Source organism: Oratosquilla oratoria, chromosome 2 (genome assembly GCF_046742065.1).
Source record: "Oratosquilla oratoria isolate Oo_2021 chromosome 2, ASM4674206v1, whole genome shotgun sequence".
Classification (NCBI taxonomy): domain Eukaryota; kingdom Metazoa; phylum Arthropoda; class Malacostraca; order Stomatopoda; family Squillidae; genus Oratosquilla; species Oratosquilla oratoria.
In genome coordinates, this window is record NC_134778.1 from 78,969,161 (window position 1) to 78,987,310 (window position 18,150).

Consider the following 18,150-nt stretch of genomic DNA (forward strand, 5'->3'; position numbering starts at 1 on the left):
TCCCACCTCACATCTGTTCTCTTAGCATTTCTTTATATTTAGCTTCCACCTTTTTTATTCTGAACCTCTCATATGCATTTCCATTTCTTCTTTGCAACAATTCTTTATATACTCACTACTGATCTACCACCACTACTCTCACCTCTTTACCTCACCATTATGTGCCCCACATACCATCTTTGTGCACTTAGCATGAAATACGTCCTTAATTCCAGATGGGAAACAATCCACAGTATTAAGGTCTAGAGTTTCCTTACTGCTGCACTGCCACCTCAATGTAGCTAGGTGCAGTGTGCATGAATATGTCAGTGACCGATCACCTAGGAGACATGAATGACAACATACGAGGATGACGCACAGTCTATTCGACTCACAGGGACGACTTGGAGGTTTGTTGGTCTCATCCAGCTGCCGCAGCTCAATTTCAATCTTGCTGACCATGACGTACTTATGCTGCATCATCTTCATGATTTTCTTGATGAATCCCACATAATCTGTAAAGTTAATGGCATTAGATAATGGTGTAATGTTATCACTTGTTGCACAAGTTTGCAAAAACAATATATATATATATATATATATATATATATATATAAAATGAATAAATTATAATAATAACAACAATACAATAACTAAATTGCTATTTCTCTACCTATCTATATACAAAAAGGCTTTTTTTCCCATACATAGGAGACATCCCCACATCCCCACCCATCAATAATTTCCTTTTTATCTTAGCTCCATGTGGATGAAGGGTCATCCCTGTCCCTGGGTCAGAAGCAATGCAGCAAGACACAGCATATCCACAGCAGGGTCAGCTGCTTCATTTACAAAGCAATCCCTTCAGGCAATGACAATTTATTTTCTGTTCACAACCATTCTCCACTCACGTCTATCCCCCTTCTCCCTTCCCTGATCAATAGATATTCACCTTTAGTTCAAAAACTGTTTTACTCCATCCATCCATCTCACTACAGTCTTCCCCTCAAATTCACTCCATCCACCTCTACTTTCCACATTTTTATTTGTTAATCTTTCTTCATTCATTCTTTCCATGTGCCCAAACCTTACGCATAATCTTTCAATAGCCGCACCTGCCAGCTACTGCAAGTTTAAAAATATAATCATCATTTGGACTGTTGTCTGTGTTGTGTGGGACTCTTCCATGTGAGTAGTAGGGAAAGAGGAGTAGTTGATGAATGGCAACTCTCCATGTATGAAAAAGTATAAGAATACAGCTGAACTTGATAAAGAGTTCTTGCGTCCAGTTTGGAGACTGTCATCCCCCTCATGCCTGCACTTCCTGATGGAGGTGATGGGGTTGATGGATTTTGAAAATGGGGAATTTTGCAGTCTATCTTACTTGACCACAACATGCAGGTACCCCTCACCACGTTTTATCTGTGCATCTGGCAAAATGTCACAGTGAATTGGCAACCTTTTCTCCAGTGCAAGGGAAGGAATATTTAATGACTGCAGACATAGTGACATTTAGACTCTTTCTTTAGTCATTGAAAGGGCAAATGCTGGGAAGTTGATAGGGAGGTTTTGGGCCCTGGCTAGTGACTGTCAGCCCCTTGGGACTGCACCTCCAGATGAAGGTATTAATGAGTTCTGAAGACAGGTAGTAGGGATACCTTTAATATCTACATTACAGGAGGGGTGGTGGATGTGTCAAAATATATAAAACCATCTAACACCCATTTTTCTTTGTAGATGAAGGGTCTGCCCTGTCCCCTGCCACTTAGGTCACAGGGGATGCAGCAAGACACAGCATCTCTAGGGCAGGATCCAATAACCAGAGCTGGTTTACTCCCACCATTTCTTCATTTGGCTACCTCCCTTGTAAGGGGGAAAAAGCCTTGGTATATGTATGTATTTCTTCATTTACATGATGACCCTCCCCACTCATCCATTCAAGAATTTCCAGACCAATCAAGAACATCCCTTTGAGCCACATCAAATTTTCATCCATTCACAACTATTCTCCACTCTCGACCTCTCCCTTCCCTACTCAACAGACATTCATCTTGCACCTATTACCCTTTTCACCACATCCACCTAAATCATTCTTGGTCTTCTCCCCAAGTTTACTCCATCCACATCCATCCTCTACATACTTTGTTAGTTTTACTTTACTTTTTCTTTCTGTATGTCCAAACCATCCCACTATTCTTTCATCAACTCTCTTTGTCAGCTCACTATCCACCCCTTCTCTCTGTCTTACTTCTCACTCTATTCATCCTTGTAACCCACATTATACTTCTGAAATAACTCATCTCAAACATGTTTAGACTCTCCCTTTCCATCTCTCTTAAAATTCCAAGTCTCTATTCCAAAGATTATTGTGGGCACAATCACCCTTTGTACACTCTTCTCTTTGCATTCATTCCCAAATACCTATCTATAATAAAAAAAATTCTTTTCCCCTGGACATTTAATTACTTGGTTTCTTTGCTCTACACTTTATCTTCACCCCTGCTCATCCATTCCCTGTTACATGTGATAATAAAAAAAAAAAAAAAAAAAAAAAAAAAAAAAAAAAAATCCACTTCACCCAGCCTCTCTTTCTTTATATTTGCCTCCAACTCACTGCCACCAAATATTTAAACATAAATAATAGTTTTTATTGCCAATATTTCTTTTGAATCATACTATCAAAATGAAGCCATACCTCTTGGGAACTCGAGTGGTGCCACAAGCTCCTTGAAGAACTCTTGGGCCGATTTAGTTTGTTCCTTCTCCGCCACATGACTCTTGAACCAGAAGCGCAATTGTCGACTTTCTTTCGTGTGCATTTGAGTCTGGTTGTTGACCAAGAAGACTTTGAATTCTAGTTGCAGTTGAGCTGGGGTGTCTTCAAGAACATCTGGGGATGACAGTAATTCAGTCAAAATTAAATGGAAAGAATAAGAGAGATTCTAACTATGAATATCATAAACTCATTTTTCTACACTGAATTGTGATCAACATGCTTTAAATTTTTCATAAGTACAAAAAGAAAAAAAAAAAATTATGATAACAGTAAATGCAAATGTACATATTTCATACTGAATTATATCACCTCCGGAAGGCGGGGAGGAGGAAAAGTGGGAAAGAGAAAGAAAGGGAGAGAGATGAAAAGGAAGAGAACACAAGAAAGCAATAGAGAAAAAGGAAGAGAGGAGAGAGAGAAAGGAAGAGAGAGAGAGAAAGGAAGAGAGAGAGAGAGAGAGAAAGGAAGAGAGAGAGAGAAAGGAAGAGAGAGAGAGAGAGAGAGAGAGAGAGAGAGAGAGAGAGAGAGAGAGAGAGAGAGAGAGAGAGAGAGAGAGAGAGAGAGAGAGAGAGAGAGTGAGAGAGAGAGAGGGGAGAGAAAGAGAATGAGAGAGAGGGAGAGAGAGGGAGAAAGATGGAGAGACAAAGAGGGAGAGAAGGGGAGAAAGAGGGAGAGGGAGGGAGAGAGAAGGGATAATATCTATAATGATAATAAATGATGCCCAAGTTTCATCAAAGGGAAAATCTTCAGCCCCACAGTGGCTGGCATCAGTCCTTGGGCTCTTCTCCCACAGATCTCTCTGGGAAGAGAACCTGGATGTCTGTTGTCTGTGTTGAATCAGTGTGGGACAGTCTTTGTGTCACCAGATCAAAGTCGTTGCGGTAGGAGATCAGTCGCCGGTTGTCATCTCTCCAAGTGTGAAGAAGATGGAAGAAATAAGAGTTGAAATTGATGAGAGATAAAACTTGGGCTCAGTTTGAAGAGCAAGTGTCTGCCTCTCAGGGCTGCACCTCCCTATGGAAGTAAGAGGGGTAACGGAAGGGAGAAACGGGGGAAAGAAGAGGGGGTAGAGGAAGGGAGTGATGGAGAAGGGGTGCCTCTGTCTTTGAGGACAATATTGCATCAAAGAAGTTGGGTTTAAGAGGTGGTAAAGGAAATATCCAAGGAGGGAAGAGGCAGAACAGAAGGAGAGCAAAAGTCACAAGTGGTCAATATCCTCTTGTGAGAAGAAATTAATCTTCAACCACGAAAGAATACGAGTGACATGGTCTGCAGAGAGGCAGAGGACGAGGAGGAGGAGAAGGAAGAAGAGGAGTAGGAAGAGGTCAAGCTAGTGATGAACATTATATATATATATATATATATATATATATATATATATATATATATATATATATATATATATATATATATATATATATATAAGGTAAACACCTAGTCTCGTTTAGACTTTCTGACTGACCTGTGTTGGCCTGCTTGTTGACCACGATGCCCGAGTGTTGGCCCTGTCCCACGTGGACGCCGTCCCCGCCTCCGCCTCCGCCTCCACCTCCCCCGCTCGGCTGCATCTCGGCCGCGTCCATCTTGCGCCGCTCCACCTGGATGGTCGTCGACCGGGCCGTCTTCCCCTTCGGAGTCATCACGATGCGATCTGCAAGGAAACCAAGATCCAGTCAGGAGTTAAGTGTCTGCACTAGCCACCCCATACAACTACAGGTAGGGAGATAGATAGATAGATAAAGAGAGAGGGGAGAAGGGGAAGAGGGGTGATGATGTGTGGAGGGCGAGAGATAGATAGGTAGATAGATAGAGGGGGAGACAAGAGAGAGAGAGAGAGAGAGAGAGAGAGAGAGAGAGAGGGGGGGGGGGGCAGGCCAGTGAGCGAGCAAATGACTACCGTGAGTAAGTGGACGAGGCGGTCCTTGAGTGAGTCGAGTGATTGAAGGGGCGTGTCGGGGAGTAATTGAGTAAATGGATGAATGGATGAGGGCGCCCCGCGATGTGTGTATGTGTGTGCGTGTGCGTGCGTGCGTGTGTGTGTGATTCACCATGGTCTCCGATCACGTGTTAGACTCGTGATCGACAGCTATTTCCCTTCCGGAAAAGAGTTTATGTATGGCCGATTTATGGGTAATGCTGTAACCTTACATGCATACACACCCCCAACTCCTCGCCCGTGAGAGTTGGAGTAAATACCCGCAGCGCTGCGATACTGAAATTATTTCAGCCCTGGGCGGGATTCGAACCCGGACTGCCGTAGTTGCAGCCGGGAACTCTACCACTGCGCCACGAGTCTGTGTGTGTGTGTGTGTGTGTGTGTGTGTGTGTGTGTGTGTGTGCGCGCGCGCGCGCGTGTGCACTTTTGTCCTTGTTCTTCTCTGTACACCATCCGGCCAATCACGGCCCAGCATTTTCTGCAGATATTTTCTCCTGGTTAACGTCACAGGATTTAATTCAGCGTTGAGGACGAGTTCCTTGGCTGAAAACAGTCGCCATTCATATGTCCCTTTTTGGATATTTTGTTTTGGTTAAAACGAAAGATCTTATTTTATTTTGTTTAAGAGTTGTGCCTCCTCCCGCCTCCGGGATACAGAAACCTTGTACGGGCACACACAGCCCTGTTCTGGATTCTGTGTACATTTGCTCGTTGTCCTCTTGTACAAACCAAGTGTACAGAGGAGACGATCAGAACAAAATCTGAGACGAGTGACCATCTCAATCAAGATAAAGGACCTTTCGATTATTTGGGGGGTAGCGACAGGCGATTTCATTCATCAGGGATCCTTTCTTTATCTAACCCTAAGGAGGAGGGGTAAAAAAAAAAAAAAAAAAAAAAAAAAAAAAGTGCTGCACTACCACTCCAAATTTTGGAACATTTCCCGTGTATCCCTTGACGAAAATCAATATTAGCAAAATAAATGTGACTAATTTGAATTTCAAGAGCCGGAAGACGACTTCGCTTACAGTAGTCTTAGACTTTCAATTCAACAATGTGTCTAATATTCGTACAGGTTTGATTTTTCTTAGTTCGTCATTCAATTTCTTAATATATGACGCAATGAGGGATTAGGAATTCGGAGATTCAAAAAATAATAAATTGTAAACAAAGTCGTTTCAACTTAAACGGACTCGAGTCGTGATAGTGTGACTGGGGCGTTACTCTATCGCCAGTTCATTCACTTATCTTCGTGGCAATTCCTCGCGCTGGCAAAGAGATTTCGTTCCGGCCAACGTCACACGATTTCATTCGTCGTGGTCCCAAGCAAATGAATGGAGTCATGTCTCGAAGTTCTCAGTTCCTCCCCTCTCCACCCCAAGCGTGTCATGCATACACGTTTGCACAATTTCACAAGCACTCGGCCACTCACATGCAAGTTTGGTCCTTCCTCTGCAGGAACCCCACGCCCCATGTGGGGGAGGGGGGGAGGGGAGGAGGGAGAGGAGGGAGAGGGGGAGGGGGGGAGGGGAGGGGAGAGGGGGGAGGGGAGGGGAGGGGAGAGGGGAAGGTGTTTGCAAAGGTTACCGTCCCTCCCGACCTATCCACCAATACGTCGCACCGCTGTAAATACGGTCTTGTTCGCGAAATAAAAACAAAGGCTTTGTCCAAATTTGACCACAATGTTGTAGGTTGTCCCCTGAAATCGGCCAATTTCTGGTCTTTGAACAATCTGCTAGTTACTGACTTTGGGGTGAATTACCTCACCGCCGCTAATCTTGAAAACCTATCAGTACATCTCTATGAACGGACCTTAAATTTTTTCTCAGTCAACCTTAAGCATCTTTCTTCGACTTTCTTTTTTCATATAGGGAGACCTCTTCCTGCTAGCCGGTAACGTAGGAACAGGCCTAAACTAATACAGCACTGAGACTAACGTTTCCTCCTGGAGACATCTATGAGAGGGTAAGAGGACCGTTGCCAGCTACTGTGGGACCACGGGTTTCCAGTCAGTGAAACTCGAGTCAACAATTATAATAATTTTCGTTTTTTGAGATCTGCACATGGAGGCTCTTGTGCAATAGGGTGTTGTGATAGCCTGGTTGAGTGACGGTCATTGGTGTTTTGTGAGATCGAGCTTGAAGCTTCCTGTTTACGAGTCGAGGTCGATACCCATCGCGTAAAAAAAAATAGAGTACTTGAAGCCTTTTTCGAAAGGTTTTAGCCAACACTTTACGAGGTGTTGGCTACAGAACATTCTCCATCACCTGATCATGCTGGCACATACCAGAAGCCCTTTCCGTAGTGGACTGCAGTTGTTTTCCTTAGACTCTGGTTGCTGCTGGCAGCCACTCCCTCAGGACCAAAAAGGGGCTAACGTAACCCCTCTCGTGTTGAGTAGCCCCTTTCTGCCAGCTTCGATTATCCCTCTACGATGATCGTTCATGGTTCAATGATGATCGTCAAACAGTTGTCTAGAACACTAATTCCTTGTTTTTGAATGGGGCTGTTTTGCTTCGAGGCTGATACTTTTAACCGAACCTGCAACCAACGCGTTTACCCATACATGATGCCAGGTTGGCTGCGCGTCACCCGCCATTGGCTGTGGTATTAGGATGTAATCGCACCGAGGCAAAACGTACCTTTATCGTGGTCTCTGTCAAGATATTTCATTCACTTCTCTGGCCCCTCACCGGTAGTCATAAGGTTATACCCAACCTCAGTGAAACCCAGTAGGTGGCACTCTCCTCATCCTAACAACCGCCTACGTAACGAACTCATGAGCAAGTGGTCGTGAATTCGATTCCTGGGACCCACACTGGGCTTCCTGCGTTGGTTCCCGACAACCCTGGCTAGGAGGGGAGGCGACCTATACATTGGCCCTAAGAGAGAAGAAGAAGAAGAAGAAGAAGAAAAAAAAACTGCAACAGACAGGGCTTTGCCCTACCAAGGGTTTCTCACTTCCCATTTCGTCATTTCGTGGCAGTGGGATGGGGCGTGACCCGCCTGGTCCCTTCATTGATCCCTGTGGGACTTCCCGCTAAAGAAAGGTTTATTCACAGATTTTTTTCTCTCGAGATATCGTTTTCGACAACGGTATTTCCTCGTCAAGTGAGCGCAATGGCTCAGCGTCTGCGAGTATAAAGCAAATCTATAAACCGAGTCTCAAGTTCTTCGGGGTTAATGACTCAAGAACGTTCAGTTTCAAGATAACATATCGCTCCCTCCCATGATGTCATATATATATATATATATATATATATATTATATATATTATAATATATATATATTATATATATATATATTATAATTATATATATATATATATATATATATATATATATATATATATTTTTTTTTTTTTTTTTTTTTTTTCATTTCAGGATTCCCCTCAAAAGAACCCATCTATTTTATCCTTGGAGGCAAATTATCACTGAGATGGAAAAAATAAGAGTTTAGGAGGGAAAAGTAGTGAAGAGGATTAAGATTAAAATGTTCGGTTTTTTCCTTGGAGCTGAGATAAATCTCTAATCTTAAAAGAATACTGCTATATAAATCGTTTTTTCGTCCACATTTGGAATATGCTGTTTCCGTATGGTCACCGAATCTCATTAAAGACATTGACAGACTGGAAAAAGTACAACGGCGAGCCACAAAACTGATTCCAAATATCAAAAATAAATCATACGAAAATCGACTTAAGCACATGAATCTGTTTTCCCTAAAAAAGCGTAGACTCAGAGGTGACTTGATACAGGTCTTTAAGATTTTAAAGGGAATTGACAACATCAAAAGTGACCAAATTTTCACATTGAATGAGAATCAGACAAGAAACAATGGTCTCAAACTGTCCGGAAATAGATTCAATTTGGAAGTAGGTAGAAACAACTTTGCCAACCGTGTAGTTAATGAATGGAATAAAATTCCTGCACAGGTAGTGCAATGTAGTTCAGTTCGAAGCTTTAAGAATCATTTAGATAAATACCTAAGTAAGATGCTGTAATGATTATAATTTATGTTATATTATTTGTTTTTGTTTTGTTATAATTTGTCTGTCTGATTTTCATTTATTAATAGTTATATGTCAATTTATTATCATTTACTATTTACCTATTTGTTTGTTATTCAACTATACCTATGCATTTATCTATGTATTTTATTTGTTATTTACATTATTATAGTTTTAATTTATTATTAATATGATTTTTTTTTTTCTTTTTTTTTCTTTTTTCTTTTTTTTTGCATCCGACCTAGATATGGATCAAAAGGTCTCCTGTCGGCATGCTCCGCCTTTGTAATCCTTTGTACTGGGTGGATCTGGTCCATAGGGGCGTCACCAAATTCTCTGAAGGTATAGTCAATAACCCATATTTACCTATTTCGATACTCCCCCTAGTGTTTGCTGAGGTAGGAATTTAAGAATACTTGGGCACAATTCTTCAGCTGGAGACGCCTGAGGAAACAGGTTTGTCGAAGCCAATCTGACTCCTACCAACCCCACCTCATCTCAAACCCCTTCATGCAACCTGATAAAGAAGGGCCAACCACACGTGTGTTCAGTTCGCATCGCTTGTATAAACAGATCTGCTCGAGTTAATCTGAACCTCTTATCTGAACCTCTTGCACTGTGAAAATACCCTCTTCGTCTGAGCATGGCAGACAGTTCGTGCACTGATGTTGCCAGATAGGTTGGTTTGTAATTCTTCTATTACGTTGAAATACAAGTTTTCATATTATTTCTTTCTTTTAGTTAATATGAGAATGTCCCAGATAACCTAACGACTAATATGTCTGATCAATGTCTGCAAAGTTATAATGAATAGGCTACAGCTTGCGCAAACCTATTTGCACAGAGAGAAGGAGGAAATGTTGTGCCATGCAGAGGGCCCAATAATGAGCATATTATAGTATTAGTGCATTCGCGTGCGGGCAAGAGCAGTAAATCGCTCACGTGGCTTTACCATGTATCCATGATGGTAATTAATCCAATTGCAAGTCCTGCAAGGAAGGTAACAGCGCTTCAAACTTCTTACTAATTCGATCATCGAGACGCCGCTTGACCAAGAGAACGGAACGGCGAAATCCTCAGTAGAGACGGCGAGTTTATCAAAAAAACATGAACACCCCGAAGGCCCTGGATGCTATGGTGGCGTCATCGGATGTGTTCGCTCAGTTGTAGGTTCGAATCCCGCACTCCTCTCCGATTCCACATGAAGAGTCGTCACCACAGACTTCGACAAGGTGACAATTCTTCATGTGGGCTATCCTAGGGTGACAATTCTTCATGTGGGCTATCCTAGGGTGACAATTCTTCATGTGGGCTATCCTAGGGTGACAATTCTTCATGTGAACCACCCTGAGTTTACGATTCTTCGATTGTATAAGTTGATGACAATAAGCATAACCCTCACTCAACCTAACCTAACTTAATCTTTATTCCACTGTTGATATTCGGCGTACTGGGGTGACGATCCTTCAGGTGGGATCTCATGGGATGACGATTCTTCACGTGGGCGTTCTGGGGTGACAATTCTTCATGTGACCCTTGTTACCTGCCCCGACAGTCACCAAAGCGCATAATCGGACAAAGATGACTGTTTCGCCCGCAGATACTCAGCGCTTCCTGGCGTGCGCTCCTCCATTCTTGGATGTTGAGAAGACTCGTTGCGCGCAGTGGAGTTCTTGGCATCTTCTCCAGGTTGGTTAAAACAAAAAAATGAATAAACAAATAGTTTTGGAGATGCGATTAATGCACAAGTAAACCTGCTCCTCAAGGTCTGAAGATGGATGGTAAGGATAAAGGAGATGAAGGTGAAAATATGGAAACAAACGTGTGTTACAAACACATATACACATACACTTAAATGTATACGATCATTTACAAATATCACATAATTTGATCTAAGACAATAGTGAATCACACTCAACAAAGATTATATACATATATATATTATATATATATATATATATATATTATACATATATACAGTATATGCAAGTATATACACATTTACATATACTACAACAAAGGCATCTTTCCCCCTTATAAGGTTTATAAGGTAGATAACCAAAGCATGTACCCATCCCTACCCACCCCACTCCCATACATACACACACACACACACACACACACACACACACACATATATATATATATATATATATGTATATATATATATATATATATGTGTGTGTGTGTGTGTGTGTGTGTTTGTGTGTGTGTGTGTGTGTATGTGTGTGTTTGTGTGTATTTCATCTTTGGAACCTTGGCTGGATAATTCCCTTATAAGGGGGAAGAAGCCTACTGATATATATATATATATATATATATATATATATATATATATATATATATATATATATATTTATATATATAAACAAAAATATATAAACATACAGAGTACATACACAGACACTATACGCCCACATACACACTACACACAAGAACAAACACACACGCTGATAATTAGGTAAACGAATTAGGTGAACTCATACAAACGCGCACGCGCGCGCGCGCGAATACAGTTACTTCACCTTGGATATGTGGCGGCATTGGCTGAGGGAGCAAGGGAGGCCGTTACAATAAGTGGTGGGAGAGCAAGACCCAGCAGTCACGCGCCAAAACCTCCAAATAAATCGATTTCGCGTCGTTGGGGGTGGTGGGGTGGGGGCACGTGTACCAACGGCCGCGACAGTCCCAAGTTAAGCACCACCCTAATCTTCCCCCCTTCCACACCCCATATCAGGGCTGTCACTATTTACCCTATTGGCATTTGATGACTTTCAACCAGTGCTACTACACCTTTACTCCTGTACGCACAAATATTAAGTAATTTAACACTTAAATGAGTGATCTGAAATGGTAACGATGCGTCAATCAAATCGAGCATCAAAACGTAAAGGGGGGCGGAGCTTAATGATAACGTCACGTCGTCTCTTGAATGACGACAAACGTCCGAGGACGACGTGACGTCTTGTCGATACTGACGACATTTCACAAAAGTGGACAAAACTTTGTAAACATCGTCTCTGGTGGTGACGAAATGTCTCGTCTCACTGGGGCGAAATTAAACGACCACCAAAATACGTCCCCTGAGTACGGCCTGGTCTGTAGAGACAGATGGACCGACACCCCCCCCTACTCCCTCCGCCTCTCCCCACCTGTCCCGTCCGTTCTATGAAACCGCCAACTATGCGATGATTCATTCTCTCTCTCTGATACGTTATATGAACTCGCTCTCATCCGGGAGTGTATCAACTCTCGACGAGTCCTGCATGTGATCCACGTTGGGGTTATATAATGCACGCACGCACGCACACCCAATGGAAGAAAGAGAGAGAGAGAAAAGATAGTCAGCTTACCTTCCATGTCCGTCATGATGTTCCCGCTGTCAAGCGAAGACTTCCTTTCGAGCAAGAGGGAACCTGCGAACACAAACATATCTATATTAGTAGAATCCTAGATAATACATGTTACAGAAAATATAAATGTATACACACACAAAACTGGAATTTACGAAGAATGGTACCTTAACAGCTTCTCATGACACACTTCAAACATTTAGTTTCTGAGACCTAGCGACATTATTCATCCGTCACGGAAAACTTTCTGACCCCGGTGCTTTCCTTATGGCTGCCGCCAAGCGATTTTATTAGCATAACATAGAAATGGTTTCGGGAGCAGCGAGAGCGGTTACCTCATGTTAAACCTAAAGCACAGTTCACGCGAGAAATGTTTCGGCACCAAATTCCCATTTTCTCGGCATCTTATCCCGCTTTGCTCATGTGAACCGCGGTTCACATGTGTCCCCCACATAAAGATGCCAGGTTTTGGTGTCCAGCCCAGTTCCTTTCTGTACTTGTAACCAGCAGTGCCCGACCCTAGGCTCGCGGTCACTCTTGTGGTTTAGGGCAGGGCTCCGAGCCCTGCCCGCCGACCCAGCATAGGTCGACACTCGCGCTAACCTGAATAAAGCCACCAAACTCACCCGAGTCTCCTTCACTCCCTCGGCACCTAAACCCAAGTAACACTCTCGCAATATTACACACACGAGCAAAGTGGGAAAAAGCTGCTGAGAAAACGGGAACTTGATGCCGAAACATTGCTTGTGTGAACTTTGAAGGCTCCTTTCACACGTATCGACTTCTCGTGCGCCGTCCACGACACGACGTCGTGCTCTTAAACAACCATGGGTGTCTATAGACGCTTTCACACGTGGTCGTGACGTGTGAAAGCGTCCATAAACACCCATGGTTATTTGAGAGGACAACGTCGTGTCGTGGACTGCGCACGGCGAAAAGTCGATACGTGTGAAACGAGCCTTAGGCTTCCGTGCCGGGTGGTGGTAGTTTCTTTGTCGTTCCTGCCTGGTGCCAGGCTATTCTATTCATTCCCGTGGCGCCCCTTTCCTCGGCAGCAGACCCTAAGGTTCACACTGAGCTATTTTTCCTTCGACTGTTGGAGCAGATTTGCAGTCCTCAACTTTAAGAAAGGAATGTGATATACTGGAGGAAAATAATTGTCCTTCAGCATATCAAATAACATTCTATGTAAAATGTTGAGGACACAAAATAATTTGCCATAGTGATTTGACGGCGGGAAAAGTTCTGGAGGTGAGGCGGTACCGCCGATGAATCGGAGGTTGGAGGTAAAACAGCCCAGTGTGATAGCCTCTTACTCTCCAACCGTCACGCACATAAATCATCAGTCAACTGTATCTTTAGTCTTAACCACAATGCCCACGAGGACACTCCTACTTAATCGGTGAAACAAAAAAATTTATATATATTTTTTTTCAACTGTCTCCAATTTTCCATGCTCCAACCAGAAAATTACAAATAATTTCTGAGCCGTGAAAATGTTTAAGTAAATATGGCTTGAAGAAAAAAGTACGACTCGACACTACTGAACACAGGGTACCGTACAGCAATCATGCTGATGGCGTCGTGGGGCATGGTGTATGCGTGTGTGCGTGTGAGATAGAGTGAGGGGACAGAGATAGAAAAAGAGAGAGGGAGATAGAGAGATAGAGAGAGAGAGAGAGAGGGAGATAGAGAGATAGAGAGAGAGAGAGGAAGAGGAGGGATGTCTTCATAATCTTCATAAGCAAAGGCACGGTTAGGCCGTCAGCTGAATGAAATGGCCTGGTGTCTGCCACATAACATACACACAGACAACATACATAACACTTTCAAAATCCGACTGTATGCGGGAGAAAAACAACAAAAGCGGAGATCCCTGGTCCCCTCATTCCAATAATCACCCTTCCGTTTGCCTCTATCGACACCACGTAGGGGAACACGGTGGTGGTATTCTTCTTCCCCGCAGAAGATACTCGTTCATTTGATGCGATTCGAGTTAGACCCTAAGTGGTTGGAAAAAGCTAAAATTTACCTAATGCCTTTGAATCTCTCTTCAAATTGTTCGAAAAAATATGTGGGATGGCATTAAAATTTCGACTTATCCACTTTAAAATCTCCTTTGCTCTATTTCCAATTACATTTCCTTTAAAGAGGATAACTGCCGAAAGTCTATGAACCCTGGTCACTTGTACCCCGGTCGTAGGCAGGCGCCTGTTGGCGTTGTCTCCTCGTCCTTCAACAAGGCGAATCCATGTCATGCAAGACCAGATAACGCCTTCCGTTCCGAATGGCAGTTCTTTGTTCTGGTTATTTATTCCAATTTCTACTCACTTCAGTGGTACCTTGTCGATACTGAAGGGCTTTTATGAAGTCTTGAACGTGCGATCCTCAAGGAAATGACCTGTGTTGACCTTACGATCTCTTGCAGTCCTTTCCATTATGGTCTTATGAATCCATTGAAGGCTCAGAGAGACTACGTTTCTCCTTCGGCAGGGAGACACTACACCTTGACACCCGAAAGGAGGTCGAAGTTTTGATCTGACACACGTGTGACACGCTCTCTGAACACACAGGGCAAAGGTGGTGCATTCGCTCACAGCTAAATGACTCCTGGCGTGAGCTCATCACTACAAGAAGTCCATCTGCTATTTCACCATTTATGTCGAATCAACCCGGTGCTTCCCTCCTTTCCAGGTTGGTGATTGGTCGGTGCGGTTGTGTATTAAGGGGTACACTGGGCTATTTTTCCTCTACATCCTACCTCCAACCTCCATTTGAATAACCAGAATCTGAGTTCGCTTACATAAATCTAATCTTCTCTAAGAACATTCCAATAGTATGTCTAACATTCACACAGGCTTACAACCTCTTAGTTCATAATTCAGCTTATATACGACGGAAAGATAATTCGATATTTGGAGATTTGAACAAATTAAATATTGTAACCGAAATCGTTTGTACTCAAACGAACTCTCAATGGTGAAGCCGATGGAAGCCCAGTGTGATAACCCCTTTGCCCCAGCGTGTCCGCCTCCCATTGATTGGTGGCTGACCGTCGTGACGTTTTTGTGTGTTCAAGGATCGACCAATACGCCAAATATCATCATCATCTGGGTCACCTGTTGCCCCTCGGGCTGTCAAGACCGACTTAAAGTATTATTGTGGCTGTGGCCAGGCGACTTGATTCAGCTGAGAGGGAGGGGGGGGACGGACTTCCGGTAGGCCATCGTCTGCCACGAGCCAAATTGGTGTCTGACGGGTTTGTAAAGTTAACTATTATCGCATTTAATCTTTCTAACGGCAACCGGCCTCGTCATGGACCGAATGGTTTCCTGTTGGCCGTGGCCTTCTTGATCTTCACTACTGTATAAACATTTTCGATGCCAACTCCAAACAGATTGATACTCCTAATCGTCTTTTCATTACACATATTTTTTTTTTTTTATCAGAGTGAATGTGGGTAACCTCCGTGAGCTCATTTCTTCACCCGCTGCGGGAGGGAGGGAGGAGGGGAAGGGGGGAAGTTACTGAGACTTAACTCTAAGAAGACTTTTTGTGAAATCTAGATATCAGTAGCCGACACCAGACACCAATCTGAGGTAAAACGGAGGACTGGCGACGACGACGAGACGACGATCGAGCGGTCAAAAGGTTCTCGACTAATCTGTTGTATGCGTTTCTTCTTTTATCAATTAGTTTCCAACAGATACAGTAGCAACAACAGTAACGACGATGATGATGATGAAGATAATAATAATAATAATAATGATAATAATAATAATAACATTGATAATAACAACAATACCAATAATAGCAATAATAATAATAATCAAATTACAAATAAAATAAATTTATAAAATGAAATTAATCCATTAACAAGAACAATAAGAATGATATCTTAGAAGGCCAGCAGAGTCGAGGTCCAGAAAGATAAGACAGAGGGGATTGAGACGAATTCGGCATTCAAATGAAGTGGGGGGGAAGAGATTTTTTTTTTTTTTTTCAAAATTCGCCTTTTGGACAATTCCAGGCCACCAGGCTATTTCAAAGGATTACAAAGGAAGAGTATGCCGACAGGAGGCCTTTTGGTCCATAACTAGGTCGAATGCGAAAAAACATATATAAATAGGTAAATGAATAAATAAATAAAAGATGATAAATAAAAGACAAATAATAATGAATAATAATAATAGATACATAAAATAAAATATAATATATGGCAGGCTTTACAGTATACTGCTTAGGTGTTTATCTAAATGAATCTTAAAAGTTTAAACTGTACTACATTGCAATGCTTCTGCAAGAAGTTTATTCCATTCATTTACTACACGGTTGGCGAAGTTGTTTCTACCCACTTCCATATTAAATCTACTTCCTGACAGTTTGAGACCATTATTTCTTGTCTGATTTTCATCCAGTGTGAAAATTTCGTCACTGGTGATGTCAATTCCCTTTAGAATCTTAAAAACCTGTATCAAATCACCCGTGACTACGCTTTTTTTTAATAGGAAAAATAGCCATATGTTTTAGTCAATTTTCGGATTTATTTCTGATATTTGGAATTAATTCTGTGGCTCGCCGTTGTACATTTTCCAATCTGTCAATGTCTTTAATGAGATTCGGTGACCATATTGATATAGCATATTCCAAATGTGGACGAACTAACGATTTATATAGCTTGTTAACGACAGATGGACTTTTAAAATCAAAAGATTGCGCAATCTTATTTGTTTTCTCTAAGGCGAAAATACACTTAGATAATTTGAGATCATTACTGATATTCAGTTTTATTAATGAATTTCCAAATAACTTTTAATAGCACTTATTGTTATTTTCACCTTTGTGTATATCCTTACATTTACTGGTGTCAAATTTCATTAGCCACTTTTCAGAAAATTGCCGTAGTTTATCTAAATATTCTTGAATATCTATTTCGTTTAAATGATCATTTGCCATTCCGCACAGTTTTGGATCATCAGCAAATTTGGAAACAATAGATTTCAGCCCGTTGTCTATATAATTTATAAATACTATGAACAGAAGTGGCCCAAAAACGGAACCCTGAGGAACTTCACTTGTAGCATTTTTTACATCTAGAAGTTTTGCCATTTAGAACTCTGTTTATGATCGTTTAACCAATTACTAGTCCAGCTTAATAGGTTAGCACTAATTCCGTGTGAAGCTAATTTAGCAAGAAGTCTTTCGTACGGGACGGTATCACAAGCCTTGGCAAAGTCCAGATATATTGAATCTATATTGCTTCTTTTGTCATAATTTGAGATGACTGTGTTGCAAAATTCAATTAAGTTAGTCACGCAAGAACGTTTCCGTCTGAATCCATGTTGGCTATCATTTATTAAACAACTGCCGACAAGTCTATCAAAAGAAAAGTCTTGTGAGGACCGATCCTTTATTAGTAAGACGTTTCGCTTGTAACGCCCTTATCAAGTACATAGTCACATTTGTTTATCGGTGTTGAAGAAATGACCAAGACACAGACAATTTCTCCTTCTCCTTAATCTTTCCTAGGTTCTAATGACCTCACCCTGTATCTTCCTATTTATTCTCAGATATGTGTACCACGACTATGTACTTGGTCTGTGACAAGCAGTAGTGTCATACCACATGAAAAAAAAAGGTTTTCAAAGGGAGTTTTAGACGTCACCCCCGGACACAAAACACCCACCCGGCCACCGACGCGCCACACAAGTGCTGAAGCCAAATCGATGGTAATGGTCAATTAGCGGTTGGTGCTGGGGCAGGACCCCTAGGCGGACCCCTACACCGCTACCACCACCACCAACCAACCACCACTACAATCAATCACTACCACCAGCCATCCCCACCTACCACTACCATCAACCACCACCACTGACACCAACCACCACTACAATCAATCACTACCACCTCCACTACCACCAGCCATCCCCACCAACCACTACCACCAACCATCACCACCACCACTGACACCAACCACCACCATTGACACCAACCAGTAACGAGGACGCTGCTTGCTTGCATATCCGGGCATCAGTGAGGGCGGAGAAGGAAATGAGCACAGGGGAGGCGGCGAGGATGGGTGGGAGGTTGTTAACAA

General features: G+C 42.4%; 1 protein-coding gene across 1 annotated transcript in view; it reads right to left on the bottom strand.

The window, feature by feature from the left end:
- Positions 1 to 18,150, bottom strand: part of LOC143040560 (uncharacterized) — a 217,621-nt gene that overhangs the window by 21,984 nt on the left and 177,487 nt on the right. The window contains exons 2-5 of the mRNA XM_076211642.1: positions 12,054 to 12,116; positions 4,218 to 4,406; positions 2,675 to 2,869; positions 375 to 494 (exon numbers count right to left, since the gene is read on the bottom strand). Of these exons, the coding sequence (XP_076067757.1) occupies positions 375 to 494; positions 2,675 to 2,869; positions 4,218 to 4,406; positions 12,054 to 12,116 (567 nt within the window). The remainder of the gene's footprint in view (positions 1 to 374; positions 495 to 2,674; positions 2,870 to 4,217; positions 4,407 to 12,053; positions 12,117 to 18,150) is intronic.